This window comes from Parasteatoda tepidariorum, chromosome 12 (assembly GCF_982258835.1).
Source record: "Parasteatoda tepidariorum strain Cologne lab strain chromosome 12, Ptep-v5.0, whole genome shotgun sequence".
Lineage (NCBI taxonomy): Eukaryota > Metazoa > Arthropoda > Arachnida > Araneae > Theridiidae > Parasteatoda > Parasteatoda tepidariorum.
In genome coordinates, this window is record NC_141766.1 from 37,285,714 (window position 1) to 37,301,709 (window position 15,996).

The following is a 15,996-nucleotide window of genomic DNA, read 5'->3' on the forward strand; positions in this document are numbered from 1 at the left end:
TAATAACTTTATTTTGAAAGTGGGTGGAAGATTAAAAAATTCTAACTTAAGTATGAATAAAAACCATCCCATAGTATTGCAAGATAAACACCCACTTACTTCGATTATTGTAAGATATTATCATTTAATCTATTTACACGTAGGTTCTAATACATTGTTATATCTTTTAAGACAAAAATTTTGGATAATGAATGGGCGTAACATTTGCAGAAAAATTGTACATGAATGTCTTGTTTGTTATAAAAGTAAACCTGTTTTGGAGAATCAAATTATGGCAGATTTGCCAAAAGAAAGAGTAACCCCTAGTTTTCCCTTTATGAATGTGGGGACCGATTTCTGTGGTCCGTTCTATGTAAAATTTAAAAACCAACGTAAGGGACAACTGAATAAAGTATACGTGTGTATATTTATATGCCTGAGCACTAAAGCCATTCATTTAGAATTCGTAACAGATCTTACATCTGAAGCATTTATTGCATGTTTAAAGCGTTTTTTGGTCGTCGTGGCAAATGCTCTAAATTGTTTAGTGACAATGCAAAAAATTTCGTTGGTGCTAGTGTAGAACTTAAAAAACTACATAGAATGGTTAAGTATCCTGATGAGATCTTGGCAAATTTTCTTTCCAGTCAAGAAATTGAGTTTAAATTTATACCTCCGAAATCACCAAATTTCGGAGGAATTTGGGAATCGGGTGTAAAATCCTTTAAGCATCATTTAAAACGTGTTGTCGGAAATTCTCATTTAACTCTTGAAGAGTTCGTTACAATAATTGTGGAAATAGAAAGTGTTCTTAATTCAAGACCACTTACTCCGTTGTCCTCCGAGTTTGATAATTTTGAAATTTTGTCCCCCGGACATTTTTTAATAGGCCGCCCCTTAACTTCCATTGTTGAGCCTCAGATTGTTGACATTCCTGAAAATAAACTTTCTAAATGGAAAAAAATTACTAAATACAGTCAACAAATTTGGAAGCTCTGGAAACGAGATTATCTATCCCATTTGCAACAACGGGGTAAGTGGGTGTTTCCTAAAAACAATGTTAAAGTAGGTTCATTAGTTTTGATTAAAGACGAAAGTATGCCTAGTACCAAATGGTTGACTGAAAGAATATCGGAAATTATTTTTGGTAAAGATGAAAAGGTACGAGTTGTCAATATAAGGTTGGCTAATGGCAATTTGTTGAAAAGAAATGTTCGTGATATTTGTCTATTGCCTATCAATGATAATTAAAATTTTGTTATATTTTACTAATTTACTTGATTGTGTGAATATTGTTGAATTTAAATGTTTTCCATATATTGCTTATTTTGTAATTTATATATCTTTGATTCTATATGTTATCATTTATTTAGTTTGAAACCCTTAAGGTTTCAAGGTCGGGAGTATGTTCCCGCGCCAAATTAATTAAAAAAAGATCAAGAGATGGCGCTGGGAAGAGTCATGTGTATTAAGTGAAAGAGAAAATAAAAAAGATGGAGGAAGAGCAAGTCGTGTGTCCTTTATTGTGGTAAAAAATTAAAAAAAAGAACCAGCTAAAAAGTTTTTCTGATCTAATATTGTTCAATGACTATAAGTATAAGTTTTGATTTTCTGTAATTATGAAGAAAAAACATTTAGCTTACCTTTTAGACCAGGTTTATCTGTTTTAGTAGCTGACATTAATTTTTTTTTCATTGTTGAAAGTTTATGTTTGTCTAAAAATAAAAAATTTAATCTTTAATAAAGTATAAAATTAAGTAAGGTTAAATATTTAAAATTTAATTTAACCTTCATAAATATGACTAAATATAAGTTTTGATTTTCCGTAATTATGAAGAAAAAATATTTTGCTCACCTTTTAGACGAGCTTTATCTGTTATAGTAGCTGGGATAAAATTTTTTGTCTTCGTTGAAAGTTTATTTTTGTCTAAAAATAAAAAAATTAATTTTTAATAAAGTATAAAATTAATTAAGGTTAAATATTTACAATTTAGTTTAACCTTTATAAGCATGACTATAAGTATAAGTTTTGATTTTCTGTAATTATGAAGAAAAAACATTTAGCTTACCTTTTAGACCAGGTTTATCTGTTTTAGTAGCTGACATTTGTTTGTTTTTCATTGTTGAAAGTTTATGTTTGTCTAAAAATAAAAAATTTAATCTTTAATAAAGTATAAAATTAAGTAAGGTTAAATATTTAAAATTTAATTTAACCTTTATAAGTATTACTATAAGTTTTGATTTTCTGTAATTATAAATGAAGAAAAAACATTTAGCTTACCTTTTAGACAAGCTTTTTTTGTCTTAGTAGCTGGTTTAGAATTTTTTGCTGGAAGTTTATGATTGTCTAAAAATAAACAATTTATCTTTAAATAAAGTATAAAATTTATTAAGGGTAAATATTTACAAGTTAATTTAACCTGTATGACTGTAAGTATAAGTTTTAACTTTCAAATTATGAATGAAGAAAAAATATTTAGCTCACCTTTTAGGCAAGCTTTCTTTGTTTTAGTAGCTGGCCTATAATTTTTCGACATTGTTGAAAGTTTAAGACTGTCTAAAAATAAACAATTAAATTTGAAATAAAGTGTATAAACTTATTAAGGGTATATATTTACAATTTTATATAACCTGTATAAGCATGACTATAAGAATAAGTTTTGATTTTCTGTAATTATGAATGAAGAAAAAAAATTTAGCTCACCTTTTAGGCAAGATTTTTTTGTTTTAGCAGCTGGCATATAATCTTTTGTCGATTTTGCAGGTTTACAATTGTCTAAAAATAAACAATTTAATTCAACCTTTATAAGTTACTATTCTACTCATAAGTTACAATTTTTAACTTTTTGTAATGATAAATGAAGAAAAAAACAAACATTTGGCGCACCTGTTAGAGTAAAATCATCAGACTTTATAGCTCGTATAACATCTTTTGATGATGTTGAATGTAGAACTTTAACTAAAAATAAACATATTTAATTTTTAATCAAGTATAAAATTAATCAAGAGTCAATATTTACTAATGGATTTAATCTTTATAAGTATGATAATAATTCAGTTATTATGTTTGGATATCAGTCTGGATTTTCTGAAATGGCAAATGAAGAATAAAAAACATGTTTACCTTTTAAACTAGCTTTATCTGTTTTAGTAGTTGGTTTACTTTTTTTTCTTGTTTTTGAATATTTAACATAACCTAAAATTAAACAAACCAATTTAATACAGCAAAAAATTAATCCAAAGTTCAAATTAATCATGAGAGAGATTCATAATTTTATTCAACCTTTATAAGTAGGGCTATTCCTTAAGTTTAGAGTTAAGATCGGTAATTTTTGTAATTTCTACCTAAAGAAAAAGTACAATCATGTATATATATAGCAAGCACCTTATTAGAGATAGAAAAGTTACAGAAAAACTTTTTTAGTGAAGGATGATATAATAAATGTGAAGTAGAGTATGTAGAAAGACAGCACTCTTAGACTTAAACTGATTAGTGTTTTAAAATTTACAGAGTAGGAATTGAACTCCATCATGGTTTTTTTAATGTTACTTTTTAATTTTACGATATTTATTATGAATGTTCATTGATTGTTAGATGGTTTAATTTCTAAACTTGCACATTTTTTAAAGCAGTTAATTTCTTTTATTATATGAATTTTCTGGAAAAAGTGAAGAGTTGTCTGAATTTTTATTTGTAATTTCCATTGATTGGATTATGAAGCACACAACCAAAAATGAAAAAAAAGAGAGACCAGATAGAATTTTAATACCGCCCTTGATCTTGATTATACAGATGACAGTCTTCCTTTCATCTAGATTCATAGGTAGTGAAAAAAATGAAAAATTTAATAAATATGCAAATCAAATTAGTCTACAAATTAATAAGTATCAAACAAAAGCCATGAGATTAAATGCAAAATCAATTAATAAATTCTGAAGAAATTGATTCTTTCACACACCTTGGAGCAATTGTAAGTAAACAAAGAGGCAGAAATGATATAACAAAAGAATTATAAAAATTAGAAGCTGTTTCAGAAACCTTCAAAAAATTTTGAGAACCTAAAGTATAAAAATCTTCACAAATTTTTTTTTTTTCAAAGCTGTTGTTCGCTTCATACTTTGGTATGCTGCTGAATGTTGGAACCTCCACTAAACTAAAATAGAAGAACTGGAAACATTCCAAAACAAATGTTTAAGAATTATTTTAAAAATTTTATGGCCTAACAAAATTTTAAATGAAGATCTAGCAATGAAGGAAAAACTAACACCCTTTCATCAGGAAATTTTGAAGGAAGATGGAGATGAATTGGACATACCCTTTGTTTAAAACAAGACAGCCCTGCTAACATTGTTCTTACTTGGGCACCCGATGGAAACTATAAAAGAGGAAGGCCGAGACTTACTTAGCAAGGATACATGCATCAAGATTTGCGCAAGGCAAAACAAAATGGATAAGAGGAGACAAGAGTACTGGCTCAGGACTAGAGAGCCTGAAACAAGAGACTTGAGGTCCTATGTGCCAGCTAGCCCAAAGAGGATAGGTAGCATATATTATATTCATATACATTCAATTTTCAAAAACTGTTTTCTTGCAATTTATAATTACATTTTATTTATTTGTTGTACATTAAATTTCTTTCTACATCCTCATTTTGCCATTGTCAGTTTAAGAATAGTAGTTTGTGGCTGAAAAGTTATTTGGTATGTGTTGTCCGTCTCTTTAATGAATCATAAGAAATACTGTAAGGTCATCAGACTCAAAAATAGTTTATCTCACTCTAAATCTTTGATGGGTGTCTGGTTAAAGATTAATAATCACTAAATTCTATCCCCAAGCTTTTTATTTAGTTAATTTAATATTTCATTTGTTGTTCGTTTTTGTAATTTTTGAAGTCTTTTTAAATATTATGATTGCTTTAATTCTAATCAGGGTTTATGCTATTTTCACCTAGCAGTCTTTTATCTTAAGATTTTTCATTTTTTCTATCAATATTTGATTGCTATAATCTCACGACAGATTATATTAGAATTTAAATTTTGCACCAGTTTGTTTATAGTTAAAATTCATAATCCAGAAAGATATCCCGAGGAAGAGTAAATTTTCTTAATGTTTGTTAATTATTTGATACCACCTTTGGTGGGAGTCTCTCCTTCTCAAATTATCGCCTGTTTATTTTGCCATTTATTCATGAAAATGCATTATACATAAAAATATTCAGGAATATTTCAGTTGATTATAAGAAAATTAAATAGCACTAATTTAAATATTAACATTATATTTTATTGAATGAAGTAAATTTTGATCTTTGTTTGATGATCTACTTTCAAAAACTGTTGAATTTATTATTATATTACAAATAATGTTGTATTATATTACAAATAATGAAACAAGAATACTGAATTTTGTTAACATACTAAGCTTTGATTATTTTTCAATAATGACTAATTTATTTATTTATTTATAAAAATTATTAATCATTAATAATTTTTTTAAAAAATGTGCAAAATACCAAATACTTGGCAAATATTTGGTATTTGTCCAAATATTTAGTATTTGGCCAAATCACAATTAATTACATCCCTAATAAGGATCAATAAAGAAAGCTTTATAAAGAATCTAATTAATGCAATGTTATATTTGCATTCAAGAGAATGTCTAAACTGTATCATCCTGGTCCAAAAAAAAGTTTTACTTATAAAAATGACTTGTTAAATATTTCTTGTTTATTAGGTTTCTTTTTGAAAAGGAAGATAGTTCACGGAAAAATGTCAGGAAAAGAAAGAATATTTTTGATTATTTCAACAACTTGAAGAGGTATTTTTGATGCATAACAGGATAGGAAGAAATAGATAAATATTCATTGATTGGTAGGTTTGCTGTTATAAAAGTTTATGTATTGTTGTAGGAAAGCAGACACATTACAGTGATATTCTAATAAAATGTATTAATAATATTTTTAATTCTTCCTTCAGCTTGGAAATTTCTTCAAAGATTATTTTATTTTATTTCTAAACTATAATGAACTTGAACTAGCATATGGTTTATTTAAACAATAATTTCTTATTTGCTCTCTCATGCCAATCACACAATTTTAACTTTCCAGAGGTCTTTACCAAAGATAAACAATCATATAATGTATAGTACATTGAGAAAAAAAATGAAAAGATGATGTTATTTATTTCTATTACTTTTTGAATTTTCTTAGATAATATTGTATAACAAAACCAAATTTTGTTTAAATGATTTTAGACATTAATTGATATCATCTTAAATCTGTAAATATTTGTATAAATTAGTGAATATTCTTTACTTAAGTGGCTAAATATTTCAGATAAACCTTAAACAATCAGAATAATAATCATAATTGCAAAAAAATCACCTAATTATAAATATAATCCAAAAAGAAAACAATGCCTGAAGTATTTTTGAAGAAAGACTCGGCTAGGCAACATTTTTGCTGACTTGGCTACAAATTTATAGCTCTGGAAATTTTGAGTTTCAAACCATTAGGACAAATACTTATGGAGATATGTGAGAGTTGTGGCAGAAATTCCAGGACTTTGTCACCAAGCCTATTTAAACAGGAATGCACAGTCCACAAAAAAAAAGACATTACCCTAAATAACTTTTGTTTCAATGATTGGATTTTCATGTATTAAGTGCCAATTTTAACGGTTTCTGAGGGTGACCTCAAATATGCTAATTGTTTAGTGCTAAATATTATTGAAGTAACGAAATCGGACACAAAAACGTATTTTCTCTGAATAAACATAAATTTTTTTACATATTTGGATTTTTAATCTTTAAAATATTTGTTTTCAACCCAATGAATCCTTGTGCTCAGTATACTATAATTGAGTTAAAATACTAAGAACCAAAATTATATGTTTCAGTTTGAACAATAGGGGTAATGAAAATACGTGTTGACAATAGTAAAACACATTATTCATATGGTATCCAGAAAGAATAAAGCAAATAAGAACTGCTAACTAAATTTAAGACATATTAATTTTTTTATAACAATGCTAAAAAGAAAATGGAAGCAAGATTATTATAAAATTCTTATATCAAATTTTTATTAATTTATTTTTGTAAGGTCACTTGAACAGTTATTTCCCAAAAGCACTCATGTTGCACTACAGAAAGAAAAAAGATGCAGGACCAAAATGGAAAATGTGTGTATCTTTGTCCCATCGGTTTAAAGCTGATGGATAACAACATGTTATATACACGATTTTTGTTTTCTTTTGGCAATTTTTTATGTGCTTTTTTAAAAGGTTTTTAAAGTTATATTTTCATTTCAAACAACTAATACAATTTTAACAAATGATAATGAAAATCATCTAATGTGTGATATGTGCAAGTTATACAAAACATACTTAAATATACAAACTAAGTTATTTGTGACAAAAAGCTAATTTCACAAATTCTTCGTTAGAACATAAGTATCTATTTGGAAAAAATAAAATCTGATGAGCAATTTGAAAATTTTTAGTATGGCCTTTGTTATAACCAGATTTTTTTAAAAAGCAAGCTTACTAATGTAGTTGTTTAGGCCAAAGAAGAACAGCTTTCACAGGAAAACATGGTGCTGCTGTCATTAAATTAGAATAAGGTTTTAAGAAATAAAGAGACATGTTTCATAAAATAGACACTTTTATTGTTCATTTTGCCACAGGGACACCATTCTGGACAAAATATATTCTTCTTGTTATGCAATGTAAATGTTTTTAATGAAATATTTTAGTGGTCCTTATACAAAACACCATATTCGAATTTAGTGTAACAAATTATAAATAAAAGTCTAGTTTGATAACAAAATGTTGTCTTATACTTGATGCCACTTCTTTGTAAGACTACTTTTTTACTGTTGCAGAGCATATTTTTAACACTTTTTTTTTAAAATTGAAAAAAATGATTTCTGTTTCTGAAATGTAAGAAAATGTTTTATAATTCTTCATAAAATAGTAATAAAAAAATGGAGTGGAAAATTTAAAACACACCTTATTTTCACATGTTCCTAAATAAGAAAATAAAAAAAAGATTTTGAAAATCTATTTAATTTTTCTTTTCTTTTTAGAAGTGGTACATAAATATTGCAATTTTAACATGGGCAAGGAGAGATCTTTCTTAAAAATTTCAAATAAAAAAAAAAAGAAGAAAGTTTTTGAAATTTGTCAAGTTTTAGAAGAACCAACTTATAATAAACCTGCATTTAACGAGATAGAATGTGCAAAATGTAAAGCTTCATTTGGGAAAACGAGAAATGTTTTTTTGGAAGCATGAAATAGTATCAGAAACAATAAAAAACTATAAAATATAAAAAAAAAACTATTAATGGTCTTTTGGCACATAATTATTGTAAAATATGTTTCCATGTCATTTAGAAAGAGTTAAATTATTCTTCAAAGTTATCAACAACAGATGCAACTTTTAGAGAAGGTAGAAATGCAAACCAGAGTGAACACCAAGTCAGCCTAATTTTTATAGAAGATATAGAAAACATTTTGAGGGGTTTTAATATTGTCAGAGAAGTACTTGTGTGATTGCAGGTGCATACCAGTTTCAGAGGCAGAGTAATAAAATATCAATTTGGGCCCTTTCTTTTACCTGCAAGTGTGCTTTTTATTTACATGCTTAGAATGTTGAAAAGTTTTATTTGCAAAAGAAAACTCAAAATTATAACTCTCTGAGACAAAAGATAAAAAAATTTACAATAGTAATTAAAATATAAAATGAAGCAGCTTACGTAAATTGATTTTAATGTTAACTTTTTTTGTTCTAACCAGGAATTTCGATTTAATGAACAAATGAATTTAACAAGCATTTTTCGGCTTCCACAGTCTTTCGTAAGACTTTAGTTTTTATCTTCACAAAGTAAATAATTAATCATTCTGCATGAATAAAAAGGAATTACCACTACCAATATAACAACAATAGCGGAAATACATATGAAAATGACCTTTCGTTTGTTTAAATCATAAATAAAAAAAAGCAGTAGACAACAAATATGGCAATGGGGTATTTCGATTAAAACTTCAAATGCAATCAAAAATATCAGATAGAATTAGTGATTAAGTAATTGGATAAAGAATTTTTTGAAGAGATAATACGAAGCTGATCAAATATAAAGTGTTAGGAAAAGTAAATACTCAATTGTAAAATACAACGTGCAACATTAAAATAGGATTTACAGATTAAAAAAAAAAAGAGTAATATCAAAAATCTCTTAGGAAAGTGATCATCCTTATTCTTACCACTGACTATTGTAGATTTGACTACTTTACAGGAATGGACAATTTTCTCAGGATCATATCTTACATCTTTTATTTCTAACAACTTTTGAAGCAATGTCCCTTTGGCATCAACCTTTTGAATCCTATAAAACAAAAAAGTCATTTTGAACCGATGTATATATTAAAATAATGATACTGTGTATTAAAATAAAAAAGTGGAGAAAAAACACATATCAGTATCTAAAAAGAGCACTTGTTGAAGTGGTTTAGAAGCAGACTAAACATGTAAGCAATTGTAAAATATAAAAGAACAAATTTTTAGCTACAGAGAAAGATTAATAATGCTAACATCATTTGTTAACTTGTGCATAAAATGATACAAATAATTTAAATAAATTCTAAAATTTATGTATAATACTAATTTATGAAATTATTAGAAGTTAATTAGCAATTTTGTAATATCTAGAATTAATTTTCTGTGGTTCAATCAATTAGGTCTAAGTCAGAGATTCCTAGTCAATGTCTAGGACTAAACAAATGGTATTCAAAGTCAGAAGATCAGGAAAAAAAGAAAATTGTATTTAGTGGGTGTCCAGCGAGAAGATATTTTCAAATTCCTTGACTTTTCCCTGATATTTTCATGCAAGCAGTGGCATATCTAGGGTATGGCGGAATGCCATAGGCACATTATTTCAAAAAGGCGCTAAATTGATCAATATCAATGATTATTTTTTTCACTTAAGAATTCTTTTTTATGTTAGGGCAGATTTAATAATAAAATGCATACAACATTTAAAAGAAATACCAGAATGCAGAGAATCCATGATTAGGGTTGCAAGTTTGTCGCGGCGTGAATTTTCACGACCGTTTCCGCGAAATTTTAAGTTTTTTTCAAAAATTCGCGAATTTTTTAAAGTTACGCGATTTGAACGAAAGTTATTCAATTCACGCGATTTAAATGAAAATTATTCACAATTTGAAGTTATTTTTTTTTCTGTTTTATCTTATCAATAAAAATATATTTGTAGTTATTATTTTTCTGAAGTTTAAAAATTGATTATATTTTTTTCAAAGCATTCACAAAAGTATCTAGCAAAATGACATTAGAATTGGGTTAGGCTCTATACAAGATCCTCGCTTTTGTATTGAAATTGAATACCATGAACAAACTGAAAGATAAGATTTTCTACATTCTAATTCTTCATAAATCTATCAATTCTTATCTCCCCCTCCATTGACCAGATTGACAGTCCTCTCACTGTATGAGCCCCCCATCTTATAGCACTCACCATGTAAAGGGGGGGGGGGCAACCACAAGACATTTGTAGTTAACAAATTATTTAGGGGATTGAATTTCATTGCAGGAATTAGTAGGACTGAAAAGTTGATTGAAGACTGGTGGTCACAAAAAGTGTGGTCTTCTTATCTTTTTGTTGACTGATTGACACCAATGCCTCCCTTTCCTAACAGTCAACTAGAATATAAAAGATAAAGGAAAACAAAAGAAGAAAAATTGACTCTTTCACCTGAAATTCCTAGTAGTGAGAAGGTACATATATTTACACTGATTCATACCTGCCAACTCTCCCGCAATTTGCGGGAGATTTTATTTTCATATTTAAAGTGGTAGTAAATATATACTATTTTTTCTTTTATAAATTTAATTTTTAAATGATTTTGATCACCACTATTCTTACAAAAATTAAGCTTATATATTAATATGCGTTACTATCATGGTGGTCAACTTAATTTTTTCAAATACAACGTATTTTTTTGTTTAAAATTGAAGTTTTAATTCCATTTTAATACCACTGGGAAAAATGATAATGGAAGGGATTAAAAGTTGGCACGTCTGCTGATTATTTCAATAGGTACAGAAAGGTATGTGGAAATGCTTGTTAACAATAGAATACTCAAGAGCAGCTCTTTTAATCTTTTGAAGGATAACAGGAAAGTGTATTGTAACTTTCAATCCTACAAAAATAATGCAAAGTCTACTAAAAATATCTCATTTCATTTTCAAGCGAGGTTAAGGAAAGTTTTCAGTTCTTCTTAGATGGTAAAATGAGCCATACGAGCAAGATAACTGCTCTCGAGCGTTGTAAGCAATATAAAAAAGGAACTTTTGAAGTAAGAAAGAATCTTTTGTTTTGTGCCAATTGCAATGTTCCAGTAGATTTTTCGAGGAAAGATAGCTGTGAAAAACATTTAAAAAGTAAACTACATCTAAAAAAGAAAACCAGTGAACCCAGTGTAACTCAAACAGGTATTGAAAAGTTGTTTGAAAAAAAAAACCCTTCAAGAGCAACACCGTTGTGTTCAACTTTCAAAGTTGGTAGGTGTATTTGCAGTGGCAAACATTCCCCTGAACAAGCTAGATAATCCTGCACTGAAGGGTTACCTGGAAAATTCCCTTAAAGATATTGGTGTCATTCCAAGCTCTAGCCACTTATGAAACCACTACCTGCCTAAGATTCAAGAATTTCATAAAAATCAAGTTGCCGATATTTTAGCCTCTGCAGCTGGTGTAAGTATTGTGACGGATGAAACTACAGACTCTGAAGACAGATATGTATTAAACGTGTTAGCAGTTCCCTCTGTGGACATACAAGATGATAGTTCTGACATTCCTTTATCTGCTTTTTTCTTAGAAAGCATACCACTGGAAAGTGTAAATTTTAAAACTGTTAGCGAAGCAGTTATCCAGTGTTGTCAAAAGTACAAGCTTTGTTTTAATACCATTTCATCTTTCGTCACTGACAATGCGTCTTACATGAACAAAGCATAGGAAAAAAGTTTGAAAGCAGTTTTCTTGAATGCTGTTCATGTGACTTGCAATACACATCTTTTAAATCTCCTAAGAGAAATATGGCAAAATCAATTTGAAAAAGTGAATTCTTTTACTGTGCATTTAAAGCGTGCATTCACAGCATGTCCTTCACGTAAGGGTCGATTTCGAGCCTTTTTAGTTGAAAAGGGCAAAAACGCCACTTTACCACCGGTTCCCGTACAAACCAGATGGAATAGCTGGTTTAAGGCAGCTTTGTTTCACGTAAATTACTTAGCTGAATATGCAGAGTTCTTCAATAAAGAGCAACAAAATAGCAATAGTTCTTTGATCAGCACGATTTCCGAAGAATGTTGTAACGCAGAATTGAGTAAGATTTAAGAGAGATTGAAAAATATGCATCTTTAATTTTAAATCTATTAAATTTATATGAAAAACAAAGAATAAGTTCGCATGTTATTTTTAATGAAATGTCTGATCTTGCTGAAGATTTAAAAAGCAAATCTATAACCTGCCAGCACTTGAAATCTAAAAAGGCTTTAAAATCATGCCAGGAAAAAATTTAGGCATACTTTTTTGAGGGCAATATTACAACACACAGATTTCGTCAACCAGCATCAAGCTTTTTTAAAGCATGCAGAGCTTTTGATCCTAGTCAATTCAAATACTTAGATGTTTTCCAAGAAGATGATAGTTCTTTTATTTTTAACTCTATCCCCATGTTTGAGGATGAAGAAGAGTTGAATAACGAATTTAATGCTTACAAAGCGACAGTTAATGAACTACACGTTGAAAGTAGACAATTAATTCAGTTTTGGAAATCGAAGATGGAACGCTATCCAAAACTGTCTAAAGAGGCAATTCGATGTTTGTCAGTACCAACTAATAGTGTGGATGCCGAACGATCTTTTTCAAAATACAAAAATGTATTGAGTGATGAAAGGAGAAACATTAGCGAGAATAACCTAACCATGTATAATATTTTGGATCAAAATTCTGTACATTTAAGTAACGGCATTAATATTGCTTAAAAATAAAATTTTGTAACTTTTTTATGTTCTTCTTATTATTTTTAAATTGATTTTCGGTGCATATGTTATCCGCGAAAATTTCGCAAATTTTTAAAACTTTTGCGCGAATCACCTGCGAATTTATGTCTTTTTCTCCCGCGAAAAACTTGCAACCCTATCAATGATCCCTGAATAAATCTTTATTTTTCCACAATTACAAGCAAAGAGACAAGATAAACAACTTGTTCCTCCTCTTCATATCACATTGCAAGATTGCAGTCTTTCTAACGGGCCTCTGCCTCGATTGACAACTAATTTGAATCATGAAACGATTTAACAATGAATACAGTTACAGCTTTTATGGTTGATTCAACTATTTAAGGGAATAACCTGTACTACAAGGATTTTCTTTGTTAATTGTAAGTAATCATTTCCTAAATATTTAAATAAATGCATTTATACTTAAATTATTAGTTAGCCCTACATGCGTTTGTCATCTTCTCTAGAAATGGTGTTTATATGCAAGGATGCTAACTAAGATTTCTCTGAAATCTCTTATTAAGTGGTAGAGAATTAAAAACCGAAACTAGCATAGTTTTGGATAATTTTGGTAAAATTTAAGATGCTTACCATGAGATAACTGGAATGAAATTGTATTTCACACGAAATTTCGAATTATATGAACTTAGTGGCGGAAAAAATCATTTTATATTTCAATTTACATAAATCAAGAATCAAACATTTAAACATAAATTTTACTACCAATAGAAAAAAAATTACGTTAAACAGAGCAAGTGGGCATCTCTGTACATGTAGATCGAGAGGAACATATGCTCTTCCCCTTATAAGGTTATTAGAATTTATAATATTTTGTACTTTTTATCATTACTGTTTTATGACAAAACATTTACTATACATATTGAATTTTTTGGAAACAAAAAAGTGAATATTATATAGTTAACTACTCGTTAATGCATTACTCCAAAAATTAATATGTAATAAAAACAAAGAATGTTTAAACCTAAAATGTTATTGGGAACATAATTTTTTGTTTTCTGAAAAATAATTGCGATAAGTAATTTTGTATATAATCGCGTATATTACGTAACATTCATTATGTTCAGCAAATAGTACAAACTAGCCTTAGAGGCCCTAAGCACTTAAAAGATTTTGATGTTCCTTAAATGTAGTTAAAAATATCAACACAAATAAAAAAAAATATTTTTCTTAAATAAAATTAAAGTAAGTTTACAAAACTAAATTCATATAACTGCAAAATTAAATAGTTATTGCAGAAAGGCTATAATGGGAATCAAAATTTTTCAATTAACTCTTTGAAGAATTTTCGATATTAACCACATATTTTGTGACCTTAGATCTGAACTAAAATAATTTTGACAATTCTGCTGTTTTATTTTTAAAAAAAAAATTCACTGACCCATAAGTTATTCTTTTTTCATTTTAATTCGATGGAATAGAAGAAAATTTTTTTTTCAACTGTGGGTCTCAAGTTAATATTCATGTAAAAAAATTATCGAACTTGAGAATAAAAAAAAATGTAGGTCAATAATGTATAAAAAGGGAAATAATCAATAAAAATTAAAATAAACTTTTTATTTTTCTCTCTGAGATTGTGGGGAAATATGTTAGAAAGTGATGCTTCCAATGTTTTTTGTTTTAGGAGTGTGGCAAAATCGAATTCTTTTTCTCTTCGCACACTAGAAAAAACATAGCGCTCAAAATTTTGTTTTACATTATAATATGAAATAAATTTTTATTACAACCAATTATTAATTATACTAAATTTATTTATTACAATCAATCAAAATTAAATACATTTAATACACTGCATAACTATATACATTTAATACAGTTAAATTTCTCAATTAATGATAAGTTAACTTTATAATGGAATCATAATATGTTACTTAATTTTGCTTTATCTTCTGTGAAAATTAACAAAAGAGAGTTTTATATTTAAGTCATAGACTGATAGAGCGATTCGCACAATATGCTTGTACCGAACACTAATTTTAGAGTATATTCACAAATAGTCGGAGAAGGAGCTCAACAAAAAAAATCTAAGTTTCATTTATTCATATTTTGTTTACATAATCTGTTGGTTGTAACAAAACTATTGTTGTTTGCTTGTCAGGCTGACTACAGCACATATAGGTTTTAAATGTAAATATTATAAAATGATTATTATAAAGTGACATCCGAGATTGTTACAGAATACAGTGAAACCTGCCAAGTTGACCACACTTGTAAGTTGGGCACCTGCATAAGTTGACCTCAATTATCAAGAACGGAATTTTTCCTATATAATATAAAGAAGCAAAACCTTTGTAACTTGACCACCTGTCTATCTTGTACGTTGACCACTGAAATAAGTCAATTTTATCTAGGAGTATTATGAAATTCTATTCTAAGACCCTCATAAGTTGACCAGAAAAAAAAAATTTAGAAAATTTTCCGTCATTTTGGCGATGTATGTTAAAATTTCACTTGTTTGGTGAAATAGTGTAAAAAGCTAATCTAAAACCTTTTGTGAGTTGACCATAAGGGGAAACTGTAAGGGGTCAGCTTTTGATCATTTCTTTCATCCGCTCATTGAAAACAGGTGTGTTAGTTGAAAAGTTGCTATTCCAGTTGCAATAGTGAGCATTTGAATAAATGAATGCTCTGAAATATGCCTTGATCCTTTATTTATAGTCTTTGATCTTTAAGTGTAGTAAATAAATTTTAAAGTGTTCAAATAATTTTATTTTGTTAAAGTTTTCAAATTACATGTTTTCGTGTTCTGATATTTTAAGAAATTATATTTATTAAACACTTCACATGCATAACTAACGAAATAATTTAAAAAAAAAATCAGTTAAATATTAGAATTATGTGTATCAAATTGAAGTTCATTTAGGTTCAAACACATTTCTTAAGATATTCATTTGCATATTATCTGAATAAAACTTTTAAGTCAAG

The 15,996-nt window shown here is 28.0% G+C and overlaps 1 protein-coding gene across 21 annotated transcripts in view; it reads right to left on the bottom strand.

Moving 5' to 3' along the window:
* The window catches only part of LOC107437513 (uncharacterized), a 171,602-nt gene that overhangs the window by 136,960 nt on the left and 18,646 nt on the right, over positions 1-15,996 (bottom strand). For all 21 annotated transcript variants that reach the window (XR_015430729.1, XM_087155689.1, XM_087155690.1 and 18 more), the window contains exons 10-18: positions 9,238-9,359; positions 3,104-3,175; positions 2,867-2,938; positions 2,684-2,755; positions 2,465-2,536; positions 2,261-2,326; positions 2,049-2,120; positions 1,835-1,906; positions 1,623-1,694 (exon numbers count right to left, since the gene is read on the bottom strand). Coding sequence is in view for 20 of the 21 variants with exons in the window: in XM_087155689.1 (XP_087011815.1) it covers positions 1,623-1,694; positions 1,835-1,906; positions 2,049-2,120; positions 2,261-2,326; positions 2,465-2,536; positions 2,684-2,755; positions 2,867-2,938; positions 3,104-3,175; positions 9,238-9,359 (692 nt within the window). In the remaining variant the exon portion in view is untranslated. The remainder of the gene's footprint in view (positions 1-1,622; positions 1,695-1,834; positions 1,907-2,048; positions 2,121-2,260; positions 2,327-2,464; positions 2,537-2,683; positions 2,756-2,866; positions 2,939-3,103; positions 3,176-9,237; positions 9,360-15,996) is intronic.